At 38.8% G+C, this 19,659-nt stretch overlaps 1 protein-coding gene across 2 annotated transcripts in view; it reads left to right on the top strand.

Annotated features, from left to right (window-relative positions):
- Positions 1 to 11,988: 11,988 nt before the first annotated feature.
- Positions 11,989 to 19,659, top strand: part of LOC106879216 (band 7 protein AGAP004871) — a 61,386-nt gene continuing 53,715 nt past the window's right edge. For both annotated transcript variants that reach the window (XM_014928691.3, XM_089339583.1), the window contains exon 1: positions 11,989 to 12,587. In XM_014928691.3, the coding sequence (XP_014784177.1) occupies positions 12,539 to 12,587 (49 nt within the window). In that variant the 5' untranslated portion in view covers positions 11,989 to 12,538. The remainder of the gene's footprint in view (positions 12,588 to 19,659) is intronic.

The raw sequence follows: 19,659 nt of genomic DNA, 5'->3' as shown, positions 1-19,659 counted from the left end.
ATTCTAAAGATAAAGAACCAGGATATTGAGGAATGTCGACCGTATCAACACAGTTCTCTTGAATACTGCTAAGAAGGGAGTCGTGAGATCGAGACCAAGTTGAGATAGACATTGCTACACACAGTTGCAATTTGGTACGGCAGTCAAGGTTATAAACATGGCCCTTTGCCGAGGATTTTATGATCATTCCATTACGAGGTTATTCCGACCAATCTATTCCGAGGCACTTATGACCGCTTCATTGATTAAAGGAAGGCGATCTCATTAACGAGGGTAGACAGAATGGAAAGCCATCTTTTGTCTTTTTATCTTTTACTTGTGTTTCAGTCATTTGACTGCGGTCATGCTGGGGCACCACCCTGAAAGGTTTTGGTCGAACACATCGATCCCAAGACTTGCTTTTTTTAAAGCCTAGTACATATTCTATCAGTCTCTTTTTCCGAACCGCTACATCCGGCTCTTTACATTCTGAATTCAAATGCCACCCAGGTCAACTTTGTCTTTCATCCTTTCGGCGTAGATGAAATAAGTACCAGTTGAGCACTGGGGTCGATATATAATCGATCAGACCGTTCCACCCCTATAGTAGAAAGGATGGTGAGCTAGCCGAATCGTTAGCGTGTCGGGCAAAACGCTTAGCGGAATTTCTTCTGACTCTTTTACATCCTGGGTTCAAGTTCCGCTGAATTCGATTTTGCCTTTCATCGTTTCGAGGTAGATGAAATAAATACCAACTGAGCATTTGGGGTCGATGTAATAAACTAGCCCTAAGGCGGTGGGAGCTAGCAGAAACGTTAGCACGCCGGGCGAAATGCTTAGCGGTATTTCGTCTGTCTTTGCGTTCTGAGTTCAAATTCCGCTGAGGTCGACTTTGCCTTTCTTCCTTTTGGGGTCGATAAATTAAGTACCAGTAGCATACTGGAGTCCATTTAATCGACTGGCCCCCTCCCCAAAAATTTTGGGCCTTGTGCCTAGTGTAGAAAAGAAAATACTAGCCCTTCTTTCAAATTTCAGGCCTTGTGCCTGTTGTTGAAATATAAAGACCAAAATTGTGAGGCAGATCAAATCCTTAACAAGAACTAAAACAAAATAGTTGTTGCGTGTTGTTTGGATAACAGGGTCGCAATTTGTTCATATCTAGGCTGAAAAATATGTTTTTAATGAAGACAACAACAACAAGATCTACAAGAACACCAATCCAGCTCGTTCGCTATTTGTATCAATATTGCTCGGCATTATTTAGTGGGGACGATAACGTTGGAAGTTGTTGAAATCGTTGTTATATCAAGTCGATAACAGATGAAGGAAGTATGCCGCTGCGTTGACTATATTTAGAATATGTAATTACATGCGTCACACACACACACACACGAATGCACGAATAATTGAATGAATGGATGAATGAAGGAATGGGTGAATGAAGGAATGAGTGAATGAAGGAATGTATGCATGTATGTATGTATGTAAATATGTATGTATGTATGTATGTATGTATGTATGTATGTATGCATGAATGTATGTATTTATGTGTGTATGTATGTGTGTATGCATGCATGCAGGTATGTATGCATGTATGCATGCATGTAGTCATGTATGTATGTATGTATGGGTGTATGTATGTATGTGTGTATGTATCGGTTCTCTCAGCTATGTTCAGATCTCGAGAGGAAAGAACTCCGTCAGGTTTTGAAATTGTCAGACTCAATGTGTGTTTGTGTGTGTGTTATTGTGCTTCTATGTTCAGTGTTGTCACAATCAATATGTCATGCATTATATATATATATATATATATATATATATATATACACGTATGTATGTATGTATTACGCAACAAGCCTCTATTGTTAATAGTTCACCCTTACCCATCTTCCCCACTGGATTTTCGTTTTGTTCTGAATGTCAGATGAGATTTGAAACGTGTGCATGCATATATAAGCTTCATATATATATATATATATATATATATATATATATATATATATATATATATATATATTCATATATATTTATACGTACATACATACATGCATACATATATATCTACATCTTTATATCTCTAACTGTCTACCTATCCGTCTGTCGTCTGTCTGTCTGTCTGTCTGTATGTATGTATACATGTACTTATATATATGGGTATACACACAATATTCCCGGATGTCCAGTTTCCACGACATTTTCGCCAAATGCTATTTGTATTTGCTTTTGAAATGTCCAGAGCTTAAACTGATATCATATTTCATTTTATTTCATTTACTTATTTACTCTTTTTTTTTTTTTCATGCTAATAGTTTGGTATTTTGGTTTTGAGAATAAGGTGAAGTACTATTAACCACGACGGTAAATAGACAGACAATAGAGCCAGAAGCGGGACGGGCGGGCGGAGGGAGTAGAGGAGAAGAGGGAGGTGAAGTAGCAAAAAAAAAAAAACAAACAAAAAACCCATTGTGCAGCAGACGTCAGAATTGACATTTTTCTCCGCTCAGCTCGTCAGCAGAGGGACATTCGATGATTGTCACAAGGCACCATATTTAAAATATTAATTCAACAAAAACGTTCAAGTTGTTGTTGATGTTGGTGTTGTTGTTGTTGTAGACTTTGTTTACGCTCCAAGCTGGCTTTGGTACAACAAACTCATGAGCAACGATGTTCCAGTTATGGGATTCTTGTCTCGTGTTGTTGTTCTTTAAACCCGTTTTGTTACCATATTTCTGTTGAAATAAACTGTTCATGTTTCAAATTTAATTTTGAAAATAGCGAATGTAATGAAAATGATGCAAATGTGCAGCTCTTAGGGTAAGTGCCTTCTGCTATAGCTCCGGGCCGACCAATGCCGTCTGAGTGAATTTGGTAGACGGAAACTATTAGGAAGCCCATCGTGTATGTATGTATGTATGCATGTATGTATGTATCATATAGAAGAGTAGCAATTATTTATGCCGAATTGTAGGAAGGAATTCGAGTTTTTGTTGTTTAGAAGATGGGACCATAGGTTAACATTTAATCTGTGCTGGGCGATTGGTATTATTTACATATATATATATATATATATATATATATACACACACACAGAGTGAGAGAGAAACGTCATCTCCAAAGATAAGATATATACGCTTATGTTACATAATTGCATTTGGGTTATCTATAGAGATAAAGACATTGTGCAGCTGGAAAGATTGATATGCAGCATGACTAATGTCAGGTAATTGCAATTGGAGAAGGGAATACACCATTGTAAGGAAACCTATACGTGGTCATCGGTTTACTAGAAAAAGCAGCTAAATATCTCTTAAAATGACGCCCTACCTTCTACGAACAGGACAAAAAATCCACGTTGGCTAGAGTAGTCCTCTATACGTTATATCTAACCTGTGTCAGAGCCTTACGAGCACGCATCGGTCACAGTCGGACGCACCATAACCCATCTTCTCCTCCCAGGTGATGTCCTGGTTATCGTCGACAACGATGGACGAGCATAAATATTGTAAATATTGAGGCGCTGAGTAGAGTGTATCATGCAATCTTACCAAATTCCTTGCGTGATAATGAATGTCGATTTACTGAAACACGTGTATGTTTTCTAAAGCTGAAAATACCAATTACGTTCTTCTGTGTTTGTTGTTACTACACACGCGCGCGCGCAAACACACATTCCTACAAACAGACACACACACATACATACATACATACATACATACATACATACATACATACATACATACATATATACGCATATACTTAAAACTGAATCCAGGCTAGATTTAACCTCAGAACGAGATATAACAAAATAATGCAATGCGTTTAGGGTAATAAAGAAAGGAAAACCAAAGAAAAAAAAAAAGAAAGAAGAAAAGAAAGGAAGAAAATAGAGAAAGAAGAGAAAAAGCAGTAATGTATGAAGGGAAAATGAAAATAACAAGGAAAAGAAAGTTTTCAAGTTTGTTATTTCTTTGACAAACAAAGAATCTTTATATTTCGGTTCTCGATCATCGAACCTTCGTAGCTTCGATTTTTCTCTCGTCCACCTACGTTTCATTTTGCTTATCTGACCTACTTCAAGCAGGGTAACAAGAGGAAGAGAGAGAGAGAGAGAGAGAGAGAGAGAGAGAGAGAGAGAGAGAGAGAGAGAGAGTTGTGGGGGCAAGGGAAGTCCGAGAAATTAATGAGAAAGAATGAAAAACCAAGATGGAAAAAAAGGAAGAGAGGGAGAGTGTGGGACTCTATGTGTGTGTGTGTGTGTGTGTGTGTGTGTGTGTGTGTGTGTGTGTGTGTGTGTGTGTGTGTGTAGGGTGTGTATATCTATCTATCTATCTATCTATCTATCAAATCTGTCTGACAGTATGTATGTATATTCTCCCGCATATGTGTTTATGTGTATGTGCATCTACACACACACACACACACACATGAACACATACATACTGACAAACACAAACATCCGTTAGCTTGAACGGAGAATAGTCGGCGGGCTCGGACGAATTCTATCAGAGCGCAATGCAAATGTAATTATTTTTAAAGACTTGCTTTAATTATGTGTTTCACGCAAATTAGCTGGTTGTTGCTGAATCTATTTTAATAATTGAGAAACCACACGGTCGAAATCCTGGCTACGCCTATTACACACACACACACACATGTTTTGGATGTTCTCGTTGTTTATGTACTTAGCCGTTTAGCCGTCACTCACAAGCGAGAAGTGCTTGGTTACAAACAGCAAGGATGACATTCCAAAGGCTGGAGCAGTTGAATGGGAACCAATGCCACACCCATCATATTCACCGGACATTGCCCCATCTGGTTATCATTTATTCCGCATTCTTCAAACTCATTTCTACGGAAAACATATGAATTCTGTAGACGAGGTCAGAACAGTACTGGAGGAGTATTTTTCGTCACGGACAAGTGAATTATGGAAGAGAGACCTTGCAAGTCTACCAGTTAAATAGAAGAGCATTGTAGAAAATGAAGGAGAGTATATCTTAGATTAAAAATGAACTTTGTTTATCTCAATGTTGAAAAATAATATCAGTATAAATAATACTGCTGCCACGAAACTATTTATATTTGACACATTTGTACTCCTACCTAAATTATTAACATACTAGCAGTGTTTATTTTTTCCCGCTGAGTTTATTAAAAATATGACACGTTCACGCCACTCTTATTTTTCTGATAAATATATTTACGAAAGCAGTTAAGAGTATAATCATTGAGTATACAGCATATCAAACTTTAGTGTGTACATCTATATGTATGCGTTTATGCGTATATATATGTATACACGTTCATACATAGAATATTTCTTTCTGCCTTTCACTATATGTGTGCATGTATGTATGTATGCAAGCACGCATGCGTGTATGTATGTACGTCATTATGTTTGTATGTATGTATGTATGCATGCATGCATGTATGTATGTATGTATGTATGTATGTATGTATGTATGTATGTATGTATGTATGTATGTATGTGTACGTGCAGATTTGTATGTTTTGCTTGATGATTTTCGGCAATTTTTCGCTGTCTAAGATCAGCCTCAGATTGCTCAACAATACGACCTCTTTGAAAATCTGACAGTTCTGCTGAAGTTTTTGTGCGTGGCATGGTTACTCTTCGCAAATGTTTAATATAATGGCATCTGGAATGAAAAAGAATAATTACATTGTAAATTCTACACCGCTGAAAACATATTAAGACGCTTAGATCGGAAATTTTGAAAATTAAAGACGTCTATCTACTTCCTGCATTAAAGATGTCTATTGACTTCCTGCATGTCTGTTTGTATATACACGACAGGCTACTTTCAGTTTCCGTCTACTAAATCGACTCAGAAAGGTTTGTCAGTCCGAGGCTAATATAGGAGACACTTGTCCAAAGTGTTACACAGTAGGACTGAACCTGGAACCATGTGGTTGGGAATCAAACTTCTTTAGCACGCAGCCACACCGGCGCTTATTATATAGAATTGCTTACCAGAGTTATAATTAATTTCTAAGGTAACAGTGGACTTAATTCACGCTTGACCCACTTTATACAAAACAACACTAATGTGGAGGAAAATTAGGTGACAATGCCTCTACCATAAATAATACGCAAACTATGGGTCTGTTGTACACTAAACTTAAGATGCCCCGAAAAAAAAATGACAGGAATTTTGTCATATTATTAAGCAAGCTACCCGATAGCCAAGTAAGCTGCATCACAATGGCTAAGCTGAACAATACAGTGTAGCATACATTAGCTTTCGGCATATTTCAAATTTCAGAATTTTATCTGTAATTTTCCGTAAAGAAAATGGGTTTAAGTTGTTTAGGAAATATGATTTTTATCTCTTATAACTTTCGTGTTTCATTCACAAGACTGTGGCCATGCTGGGGCACCGACTTGGGGGGGGGGGGGGTTCTTGTAGCTGAACAAATCAAACCCGCTACTTATTTTATTTTTTTCTTAAAGTCCCGAACTTATTCTATCGCTCTCTTTGCTGAACCGCCATGTATATATCTTTTACTTGTTTCACTCATCGGATTGCGGCCCTGCTGGAGTCACCCGAGGGAAACATAACAGAGTTTATTGGCGTCGCCGGTAGGATACATGCTTCGTCAAACAAATTGATTCTATTATATTTTTTTTTAAAGTCATTCGCTAGCTTTCTTACAAATGGGTCTAATGTGCTTAGCTTAAACTTTTTGGGGGGCAACCAGATCGAACTATCTCTAGTATAGCTGCCCGAAATGGTTGTGACTTCTGGAACTTGATTGAGGAAAGAAAGCCACGAATGCCCCGTCCTTTTTGCCTGTCCTTCTAATTGTTGTTTCGCATGTCCACCTTTGTATCATCCATCTGCCCGAACGTTTTAATGTCCTCTATTGTGTTTTTGCTCCATTTATATATATATATATATATATATATATATATATATATATATATATATATATATATATATATATATATATATACATATACATATATATATATATATATATATATATATATATATAATGGAACAAAAACGCAACAGAGTTGTATGTATATGTGTATATATATATATATATATATATACACATATAAGTCATACACAAACATTCACATGCTTTCATATTCTAGAGACTGAATAGTTCGTTAGTTTCGATTGAATTGTATGTAGGTTGATCTACAAGGTAAAAAAAAAAAAGTTTAGATACGTGCGTATATTTCTAGGTCGGAAGGTAGGGGGAGGGAACTAGGTAGGTCAACAGGGATGGGAGGACGCATATTTTTCCTTTCATTCTGAATTTTCTTTCTCCCACACCATTTGTCCCTTTCCTTTTGACACCCTAGGGATATTAATCTGTCTATTTTACCGCGTCATACCTTTTCCCATAGGCTTATTGGTAGGAAGGTAGGCAGGCAGGCAGGCAGGTAGGTAGGCAGGTAGGTGGGTACCTCTGTACACGTTGAGATAGGTTGGTAGGTAGCTGTGTCCGTATTTAAGTAACTGGGTGGGTGAATAGGTAGGTAGAAAGGTTGGTAGGCAGGTAGGAACATATAAGATCATTGAAGGAAACGGCCTAGGGCCCTCTGTGTCTGTCCTACGTGTACGTTTTGTAGTATTTAATGCATTTTTCATTTATTATGTGTGTGTGTGTGTCTGTGTGTATTTAATATCAAGAAAGATAGTTTACTTCGAAGTTTCAATGGATGGAGTGGGGGTTGTATGTCCTGAGTATGCCATTAAACTGCTTTTGGGGATGAGGCTCCAGTTGGAGTATTCTGGAGTTGTGAGGAGAGTGGAGTGACCCTTTCATTACCATTAGTTTCAGGTCCGTTCTGATCCAGAAGAATAATACCTGTCAGGGTCCCGTCTATGGGTTAAATAGATTTTCCAGGGTAGACGAGGTTTCCGATCGCTTTGACAAAGCCGTTGGAAAGCCAACTCTTCTAGAAGAAAGATACTTTCACATACAATTCATATTATTATATTAGAGCCGTACGGCCTTCATATTTTTTGCATGATTATATTTGGATTAGTACCCACTACCTGTCTCATGCTTGTTTTTGTCACTGTCCTCCACGTTCGCTCATTATTCCCAGCAGCTTTTTGCTGCTGACGCCACCAAAAATGAAAACTGTTATTGTTAAAGGCGCGAAACTGTGGTGAATTTTGGAAAATAACTGACGAGGAAAGAGCACGTCCATGTCTTGTGTGTGAATTTATTCTTTATCGGGCTTCTACTCAGTTTTCAATGCATATGCATGTAAATATACATACATACATATATATATGTGTGTGTATATATCTTTTAGCTTCCTCTATGCCGTTTTGCTTTCTTCTGCTCACTGCGAGTGCTATCTTAGTCTAATTAATTTTTAATTATAATTGAGCACTTACAGTAAAACTAGCTGTCCTTCCCCCACCTCCTTTGCTTCAGAAATGACAGCCACGTGGCTCATAGATCACATTTAGATGTATTATCTTCAACTACAGACCTAAGTGCATGAGTGTGGGCGTGTGATCGCATGTAATGTAACATATGTGCGTCTGTATGCATGTGTGTATGTATACATGTATGTATGTATGTGGGTACATATACTTTAGTCTCTATACACTATAGACATACAAGCACGTGTTTATATATACATATATATATATATATATATATATATATATATATATATATATATATATATATACATATATGTATGTATGTATTGTTATTAACTTATTATTAACTAGTTAGCAGCCATCTCTGGCGAATGCTTATATAGTTTATGCAAGTATGCACCAATGCGAAAATTTATGTTTGTGTGTGTGTGTGAGAGAGAGAGTGTGTTTGTGTGTGTGAGTGCGTGTGTAGGGTGAACAATTATGATAATTATGTTTGTGTGTGTGTAGTGTATAAATATGATAATTATATCTATATATGTGTGTGTGGGTGTATATATTTTATTCTTTGCTTGTTTCATTCATTGGACTGCAGTCATGCTGGGGCACCGCCTTGACGGGTTCATCGAACAAATCGACTGCAGTACTTACTTTTTAAGTTCAGTACTTGTTCTATCGGATTATTTGTCGAACCCCTATATTACAAACGAAAACCGGTTGTCAAACAGCGGATCAGTCACACACACCTATACGAACGTGCGCAAACACACACGTACGCACACATATATGACTGGCTTCTTCATAGTTTCCATCTATGGAATTTTTTTTAAACAAGGCATTTGTCTGTTGCGGCTATAGTAGGAGATTGGGAAGGCTAGCAATTTTACGGTAGTGGTAAGTCGATTACATCAATCCAGTAGTTAACTGGTGCTTATTTTATCGACCTCAAAAAGGTCGAAAGTTTAAGTCGACCCTGGCGGAATTTGAACCTCTTAGGGAACTTCGAAGGTGCATCCATGGTCATTAGTGATCGACGGAGTTGAGTTATGTATGTATGTATGTATGTATGTATGTATGAGTTGGCATGTGCGAGTGTATATTTCTGCATAAAACTTTCATCTTTAGCATAAATAAATAGACTGAACATCTGAATTAAATTACAATAAATAACATTTAATAATGCAACATACCCACCAAATATAAACATTAAATAGCCAAGAAATTAACTCCCCAAAAATAAAACACACACAGCATATATATAAAACGCAACGTAAAAATTATAACAAAAAGAACAAAAAAACAGAAAAAGTTAAAATAAATAAGAAAGAGAAATTTGTATCTAGATTTGAGTTATGAACCCAAAATGAAGCAAAAAGCCATCTGTTAGTCGCTGGCTGGCTGGCTGGTATGTTGGTTGCCAATTGCTGTTTGCAAACAGCTGTGTGTGCGTGTTCGTCATTTTACATACATACATACATACACATCCATCCATCCATCCATCCATCCATCCATTCATACATACATACATTCGTGGAGGCGCAATGGCCCAGTGGTTAGGGCAGTGGACTCGCGGTCATAGAATCGCGGTTTAGATTCCCAGACCGGGGCGCTGTGAGTGTTTATTGAGCGAAAACACCTAAATCTCCACGAGGCTCCGGCAGGGGATGATGGCGAACCCTACTGTACTCTTTTACCACAACTTTCTCTCACTCTTACTTCCTGTTTCTGTGGTACCTGTATTTCAAAGGGGCCAGCCTCGTCACACTGTGCCACGCTGAATATCCCCGAGAACTACGTTGTCTGTGGAGTGCTCAGCCACTTGCACATTAATTTCACGAGCAGGCCGTTCCGTTGATCGGATCAACTCGAACCCTCAACGTCATAAGCGACGGAGTGCCATCAACAAACATACATACATTCATAAATACATGCATACATATATGCATGCACACATACATATAGGTGTGTGTGTGGGGGTGGTGATATGTACATCATATAATCAAGACATCACAAAGAGGAATGGAGAATTATACATGTTCAAAATTTATTTATTGCAGTAAATTCCAACCCGACACGTGTTTCTATTTCGGATTGTACGACGATGGCTCAGCAGGCCGAAACACTGGAGGCACTGTCAACAACATTCTTGTTTAAGAATAATAAATTTGAACTAAAAAAAAAGAATATAAAGTAACCCATCAGATTAATGTAAGATTGTTTCTGTTGGCAACGAGCTGGCAAAATCGTTAGCACGCCGGGCGAAATGTTCAGCGGTATTTCGTTTGTCTTTACGTTCTGAGTTCAAATTCCGCCAGGGTCGAATTTGCCTTTCATCCTTTTGGGGTCGATAAAATAAATAGCAGTCAAGTACTGGGGTTGATGTAATCGATATATATATATATATATATATATATACATATATGCATATATCTATGTGTTTGTGTCTTTGTGTCTGTTTGCATCTCCTCCATCATCGCTTGACAACCGGTGTTGGTGTGTTTACCTTCTCGCATTTTAGCAGTCCGGCAAAAGTGCCCGATGGAGTAAAGTAGTAAGCTTAAAAAAGAAAAAAGCAAGTGCTGGAGGGTCGATTTGTTCGACTAAAACCCCTTCAAGGCGGTGCTCCAGCATGGCCGTAGTCAAATGACTGAAACAAGTAAAAGAATAAAAGAGGAAAGAAGGTGAGATGAGTGGGAAAGGATGGCTTCAAAGAAGCAGGGAAAGAGAGAGAGCGAGAAAGGAGGAAGGGGAGGAAGCGCCTGAGAGCGTAAGAGTGGTAGTGTGAGGGGTGTGTTATTTACATATCCAGGTAAGAGATATCGAAAGAAGTACATTAGCAAGGAAGGGAGAGGGGGAGTGGGGAATCAATGGTTGTGGTAGGAGGGAGAAGGTGTTTGTTGTTGTTGCTGTTGTAGTGGTGGTGAATCGGCTGGCTTCTTTATCCTTTATCTCCTTTACTTAACCCTTATCCTTTAATCCTACCCCCCCCCTTTGCTGCAAACGATTAATTGATATGTAAATGAATAATTAAAAATAGAAATTCCTCAATTACCACCACCACCACCATCACTACTACTACTACTACTACTACTACTACTGAATCCCTCTTTCTTTCATCAGCACCAACACCAACAACAGCAGCAACAGCACCAGAAACACAACCACTATTTGCTGCTACTACTACTACTACTACTACAAGTAACAACATAAGCCGCAACGCTGTCAACGTTTCTATCACCACCACCACCATTACTGATACGGTTGCTACTACTACTACTACTACTAGCAACGGCAACGGCAGCAGCAATAGAAAAAAAAAAAGAAAAAAAAAACCGTTACCACCACCACCACCACCACCACCGCCATCATCGCTGTTACTGCTGCAGCTGCTGCCATCTTTAAGAACGACAGCGACGTCGTTTTCGATAATAGTAAGAAGGCGAAAAGAATAACAGCGGCAGCAGCAGCAGCAGAAACGTCACCGCCACTACCACCACTACCAGCAGCAGCAGCAACAGCATCAGAAGAAAAAGTCACCGTCACCACCACCACCACCACCACCACCGGCATTAGCAATAGTAGGAGGAAGAAGAGGAGGGGGAGGAGCAGCAGTAATAGTAGGAGTTTCACTATCACCAGCGAAAGCATCAGCAGCAGCAGCATTAACAACAACAGGGAGAAGCGTGTGAATAACATTCATACATACACCTATCCATTTTAAATACGGTGGGATAGAATTGCTACTATTACTACTACTACTACTACCACCACCACCACTACCACCAGCGCCACGACTACTACCAACTATATACAGACTACAACAACACTATTACCCCCAACACACACGTCTATACTACAAACCCCGTCCCCCGCTTCACTCCAGTCTCTCGTAGTGAAACGTTTTACACTACAGTAATATCAGCGCTGGTATCTCGTATACTACTTAGATATACAACAGTCGCTTATATTCAGTAGTAGCTCACCACGTTTACACTAACACCGATACCACAGTTACACTACAAAACCCATTAACTACAGTAGCTCCGGTTATATATATTTTTTGAGCTGTTTGTAGTAGAAGAAGGAGAACAACAACAACATTAACAACAAGGAGAGCTGACAATAACAAATACCAGCACCACCACCACCACCAATAACAACAACAACACCAACAAAAAATGGATAGCAGCAATAATGAGTTTAAGAATTACTCTGCAAACGAAACAGGTGAGTTAATTTCTATCTTTGAATTAATTCTTCCTCGTGTTTTATTCTTGTTTATTGTTGGTGTTGTTTTCAGAATACAGTTTAGTGTCTGTTCCTGTTATCAAACAATTGGAGAACAGAAATGCTTATTATTATTATTATTGGTGGAAATTCCACCCTGAATTTACCCACGACTGTCTTTCTTTCTTTTATTTTTCTTGTTTGGTCTTAGTATTATAATCTCTCATTCGTTTCTACTCCTGTGGCATCAATGATGAAAGAGTAATGTTATGTACACACCACACAATCACAAATATACACAAGCACGTACGTATTATATAATATTTATATACATATATACACACACGCACCCGTGATACAATATCTGAATGTTTGTGTTTATGCATGAGTATACGGATAATTGGTTGCATTATGTATTTGTATGATGGATGTATGTGTTATATTTAGTGTATATATAAATAGAGCATGGGTTGTATATGAATGTATATGATAATGCATTGATATACATATTTAATGTGTACATATAAAGTGTATATATATGCACGACTTGTAAATGGATGTGTAATATTTGAGCGCCTGTACGTATGTATACGCGGGTAGTTTTATTTATATCTCTGAGAGAAAGGGAGGGATGTGTAAATAGAAATATGTCCTCACACCCATATTTATGTGTGTGTGTACGATTGATGTACACTACCAATATACGCATGCATACATATGTATGTATGTGTGTGTATGTATGTATGATATATGCACGTACTATGAATGGTATTCGTTTATGCATGACTATGCGACCAAATGTGTGTGTGTATATATATTATGCATCTCTATGTATGTCCCAGAACGATTTCCACTTTATTTCTAATGTTCTATTCTTGTAACCTGGGCAACTGTTGAAATTATTTTCGTGTGCATTGACAGGATCAGTAGAGCGTCGGTAGACCAAAAATGCCTACTATATATTGTTACATCTTTTATGATCGTCGCCAGCATAGAAATATTCTGTTTTCACATCCCACCGAATTGTACTTTGCCTTTCATTCATTAGGGAATGGTAAACATAAAGTTCCAGTAAATTACTTCACAGCATCTACCCCGCCATACTCCTCTAACTGTCTCTTTCTCTCTCTCTCTGTTTCTCTTATACCAAACACTGTAAGCCTTGTGGAAACCAATCTTAGAAATTATTGTTATCTTGGTTGTTTATTTTAAAATTCCCCATCTTTAATGTATCATAAAAAATAAACGCGATCACCAGAACAACAAATGGTTGACCCACCCGGAGGCAACTTTCGACTGGTTTTTAATTGGGTCTCTTAGAATGTATGTATGTTCAGCCTTCAGTCTAGCCTGATCTAGTAAATCTATCATGAAAGACATCCAGTCACCATAATTTCGTTACGTTTTCTTTTTTCTTTTGATATTTCAGGTATGCCAGACCTCCTGCCTCTTTTTCAGACGGCAGTAGCAAGTAGTTTGGGGAAGCTATGACTGCTATTTCTAGCATGCTGAGCGGCTGCATAAGTTACCTTCGTATTGTGTATGTGTATACAAACATATATGTGCATAATTCAAGCTGAAGCTGTTTATTATAATTACAAATAACGTTTGCAAACGGTTATTGTTATCGAAATGAATGGGTCCCAAGGACTCTCAGAATGTTGTTATATTCTCTGCATAATGCTCTCAGCCGGTTTTTGTCATCGAAAAGGCTTCGTTCCAGTGTGTGTGTATGTATGTATGTATATATATGTATGTATATATATATATATATATATATATATATATACACTTCATCCTGAGCGTCCTATGTTTGCTTCATGAGGCTGGAATCCTCCGAAGTTAGTGATCCCAGAGGCGTCATCATGCGTAGAGCCGACCAGGTCCACCAGTGCTCGCCATTGCTGGCGGTCCCGTGCCAGCCCTTCTGCATTCTATATACTCTTTTACTTGTTTCAGTCATTTGACTGCGGCCATGCTGGAGCACCACCTTTATAATATATATATATATTGTGTCCGGGGAGTCATAGTGCCTTAATGCAAAAAACGAAGTTAAATATATATTATCTAAAACGCTTTGATTTGGTCCCTGCAATTTAAGTTTCTAAGGCTTGTAAAAAGCCTAACCCGACAGGTTTTATATATATTCTTGCTTTAGTCATTTGACTGCGGCAGTGCTGGAGCACCGCCTTTCGTCGAACAAATCGACCCCCAGGACTTATTCTTTGTAAGCTTAGTACTTATTCGATCGGCATCTTTTGCCGAACCGCTAAGTTACGGGGACGTAAACACACCAACATCAGTTGTCAGGCGATGGTGGACACATATATACACACACATACAACGGGCTTCTTTCAGTTTCCGTCTATCAAATCCATTCACAAGGCTTTGTTTGGCCCGAGGCTATAGTAGAAGACACTTGTCCAAGGTGCCACGCAGTGGGAGTGAGCCCGGAACCATGTAGCTGGGAAGCATGCTTCTTACCACACAACAGGAAGCTATGGGAATTGAACCCAGTGTCCATCAGATACTGGCTGTGTGGTCTATCATTAAGCTAAACGGTCCATGACAAATATATATATATATATATATATATAAAGCGACCCGCCAATACAATTTGCGGTATTGCGAGATTGCTGACCGAAAATTATTTAAAATTCCTTTGGTGGACCGATGCAGAGAGAAGCAGTAATAATATGGGATTAAAACCGACCCGTATCCCCTCATTCCGTTGCCAAAGAAAAACGGTGCAACTTCCGTCTTGTGTCAAGATAAATAATTTTCAATGTCCATTGAATATCATTTTTTTTTCAACTCTGTCAACACTGATGGAACGAGAGCCATGACCATTCATCTCCATCAAGTCAACAAGAGTATGGTTTAACACTTGTGACACCAACCTGCCGAACACCACCCTAGTTGTAGAAAAAGAAAACTTCCTGTTTTAACGGGATCTAAATTAGAACACCCTCTGTCAAAATTCCTTGTTCATTTACGTTTCAAACATCAGCTTACTAATGGCAAAATTATTCTAGTATATACTCCAGTAATTTTTAAAAATTGGAACAAAAGTAGGGAGTTTCAACTGAAATATATATAGGAATAGTGTGGAAGTTTTTGGCTGTTGTTTCTGGCAGATCGTTTGACCACGCAACTCCCTACCTACTTCTGGTTTCTAAATTCGTAACTGAGACTGTTTCATGAAGAGACTTTCAGCATTCCACCCGAATATCTGTAACAGTCAGCCGTGGTGTTATCTTGATCAAAATAAAACCCTCATTGTTATTTTTTGTAGAGCACCGGGACGAAATGCTTTACAGCACTTCAGTTGTGTCTTTTCTTATGTTCTTGTATTCGAATCTCGATGAAATCGAATGTTATTTTTCAACCTTCCGGGACCGTTCATTTAAAGTGCCGGTCAGGTGTTGCGGTTCTTTGTATTAGTGTATTAAGGCGGTAAACTCAAAATGAGAATACAAAATACGAACAGAAACCAGAATACAATGCAAACACGAACGTTATTCTGAATACGTTGATATATTCGAACTTGTGTCTTTCGGAAGTTGTTATCGTCGTAACATTTCGGCTGCTGTACCTTCCGGCTTCCTTCACGTTTAAAACTCTTAATTTCCACTTTTTGTTTTGTCCCACGGGGGGAAATAATATGGTTTTGTAGCCTTACTAGTGGGCTGAGTTCAATCCTTGCATCAATCAACGTGTGTGTGTGCATGGGCGCGCGCTTGTATTTTAGTCCTTCCTGTACAGTTTAGATGTCTCCAATAATCCCAGTTTTGAGCATAATCAGTTTGAGCTTTGCTACATCTTCCCAGGTGATGCCAAATTACTTAAAGATCTTTGAAGAAGGCGCAGTCTGTCGCTTTGAGTCTCTCTCTCTCTCCCTTCGATACTCGTGGTATCTATTTTACATCTGTCTTGGATATTCGTTCTTCTGGCAGCTGGAAAACATGACCTGCAAGTTTCGCTCTTCTTCCCGCCACGACCTTCTGCACGCTGCGCAGATTGGATCATCTCAGGCGTTCAGGGTCTGTGATCCTGTTCCTGTAGGCGAGTATTCTACGTAAACACCATTGGTTGATGTGTAACGAATTATCGGCATCGCAAGTAGTGGAGTACCTAATAAGGAGGATACCCCTTGTATGGATATAAAAGTACGAGAACAGCCTACCCAACACCCGCGGGTTTAGTTAAGGGTCCTATTCGAAATTTCGAGAACATTAGCAAATAACGTAAACGCTTAAAGATACGGGCACCAAACTGAATATGGCGGTGTATAACAATGGTTTAGATACAAGGCCAGCAATGTCGAGGGGTAGGGTTTAGCAGACATCATCAACTCTTATTACTTGACTGGTACATAATTTTATCGACCCCGAAGGGATGAAAGGTAAAACTAGCCTCGGCTGCGGGCATTTTGTCCGGTGCAGTAACGATTCTGTCAATCCATCGACCATTTCTAAATCTGTGTATAATAATGGCGAACCCCAGTTACCACCACTATTCAGCTAAAACACGAATGTCATTATATTTTCTGAAGAACCCAACAATACTTTGAATATGCATAATTATGTGTTTCCTGTGTATTAAATACGTAATTGTATAATGTATATATTATACTATTATATATCATACATCTTATCTGTCTGTTTGTCCCTCTCATATATATATATATATATATATATATATATATATATATATATATATACACACATATATATATATATATATATATATATATAAGGAAGGGTAGTATTGTTTGATCCAATATTATTAGTGGCTCAGCCAGATTGTTATAGTTTCGTGTAGGATTTCATATTTGGGTCGCCTTACACACGACCAATCTGGTGATTTATAACTAATATGCATTTAGGCATATCAAGTGACTGCGATACTTGACTGGTAGTTGTTCTATCGACTATAGACGTCAAAAGAGAAAGAAAGACGAAGTTGACCTCACTGTTGATCTCATATTGGTTTCAAATTTTTGGCACAAAGCCAGTAATTTCTTGGAAAGACTAAGTAGATTACATCGACACCATTGCTCAACTGGTACTTACTTTATCCTGTTCGAATGGATGAAAAGCGAAGTCGACCTCGGCAGAATATCTCCCTATTTATATTGCGTCAAGCAAAATTATCCTTGTCGTATATTTAAACGGTTACATATTTTATAAGGATGACGATTGGTTTGTTTAACCTTTTATTCTACCGGTGAATAAAAGTACCAGTTAAATTCTTTCTCAGTCGGTTGCACAACACTATGAGATGTCGTGGGAGACCATCCAATATAGTTCATTTTCCTTGTGTGTTGCTAAGAGGGGTGTTAGTAATATTCTGGGACCGATTTAGTCGATCCATCGATCCATCCATTTTTGGCACTCTTCCTGAGAGAGTCGTAGGAATAGAATCCTCAAACATCTCCTCCACGCTGTCCTATCAGAAGCAACCGTCGTTACACTTTCCCGCTGGATTCCCAAGACTGACCAGTTGAGACTGTGGATATTATCCAACCACGTCGCTCGTGGTCTATCCTGACGTCTTCTGCCGGTTGGCTCGGCTTGAAGAAGCTGTCTTGCAACACCATTTCGTTAAGTTTCACCCATATTCCTTTGTCAAGGAAAAACAATGCAACCTCTACCTATATCATCTTTCTTTAAGGCGGCGAGCCTTCAAGAATTTTAGTCGAACGAATCGACCCCAGTACTTATTTTTTAAAGCCTGGTATTTATTCTATCAGTCTCTTTTGCTGAAACCCTAGGATACAGGTGCATTAACCAACACTGATTGTCAAGCATTTGGCGGAGAAGAGGGAGCTTCTACCAAATCCACTCACGAGGCCTTGGTCAGCCCAAGGCTGTAGTAGAAGACGCTCGCTCAAAGAACCACACACTGGGACGGAACTCAGAACCCTGTAGTTGGAAAGCAAACTTTTTACCACCCAGCCATGCCTGCGCCTATATTTTATATACAATTATAATTATTCTTTCAGTGATATCGTGGCTCTTTGCGTTCTGTGTTCAAATCTCGCCGAGGTCAACCTTGTCTTTTATCTTTACGGGGGTCGATGAATAAAATATCCGCCAAATCTCTCAGTGCATTGTGAAAGGGTCATTGAGTACCATCAATATTCCGTTACCGATAAAGAACTGGAGTGGGTGTCAAGCAAGGATTAGCTGTCACCTAACCTCTAGTATACTACAATAACCGCCAGAGGAAACTAGATATGGTAGATATCGACGGACCGATATGCTTGCTGCGCACCAGACGACAGGTTTATCTTTTCTCTGACCTATGTATCAATGTGTCATATATGATACCACCATGCGTCACTCCCTGTTTCACCATGCGTCATACAAGACGCGCATTCTCAATCTTTTTCAAACACCAGAGTAACTTACAAAAGGAAAGCTTTATATTACTCAGAGCGTATGAAACGAGGGCTAACTGAAAACAAGCATGGATGTTTTGAACAAACCAATGAAAATGCTTTTGAACAGGCAAAGGATTAAAGAATCAAGACGATATATTTATACTTAACCACTAGCGTAGCTAAAGTGTGTGCCGCCCGGACCCCATAAAAAGCACATTTACTGCAGCAAACCCAAAATTGGTGCCCCTTTAAAAGTGTCGCTAGTGTACTGAACCCCACTTCCATTAAATATACATATTTCAAGTATTTTTATTTGATTTTAGAACGGTATTTCTCAATCAATTTTTTTTTTAACCTCTGGGCTCCTTTGGTTCCCATTTTACGTCGGGGACGGGAGACCCTCATAGCAATTCGATGTTTAAAGAATTATATTTTAATGATTAATATTCTTTTATACGTCTCAGCTCTAACGTTGTGGCCATGCTGGAGCACCATTCTATAAAAAGGTTGTTCAAATGTAGACAGCTGCCATGCTGGGGCACCGCCTTGAAGAATTGTAGTCGCGTAAATCGTCCCCGGTATTTGTATATTAAGCCTGGTACTTGTTCTAGCGATCCCTTTGCCAAACCGATGAGTTAAGGGGACGTAAACACGAACACCGGTTATCAAGTGGTGGGACACACA

This window comes from Octopus bimaculoides, chromosome 22 (assembly GCF_046866305.1).
Source record: "Octopus bimaculoides isolate indiv1 chromosome 22, ASM4686630v1, whole genome shotgun sequence".
Classification (NCBI taxonomy): Eukaryota; Metazoa; Mollusca; class Cephalopoda; order Octopoda; family Octopodidae; genus Octopus; species Octopus bimaculoides.
The sequence above is the reverse complement of the archived record's forward strand: the minus strand, read 5'-3'. Positions and strand labels throughout refer to the sequence as shown.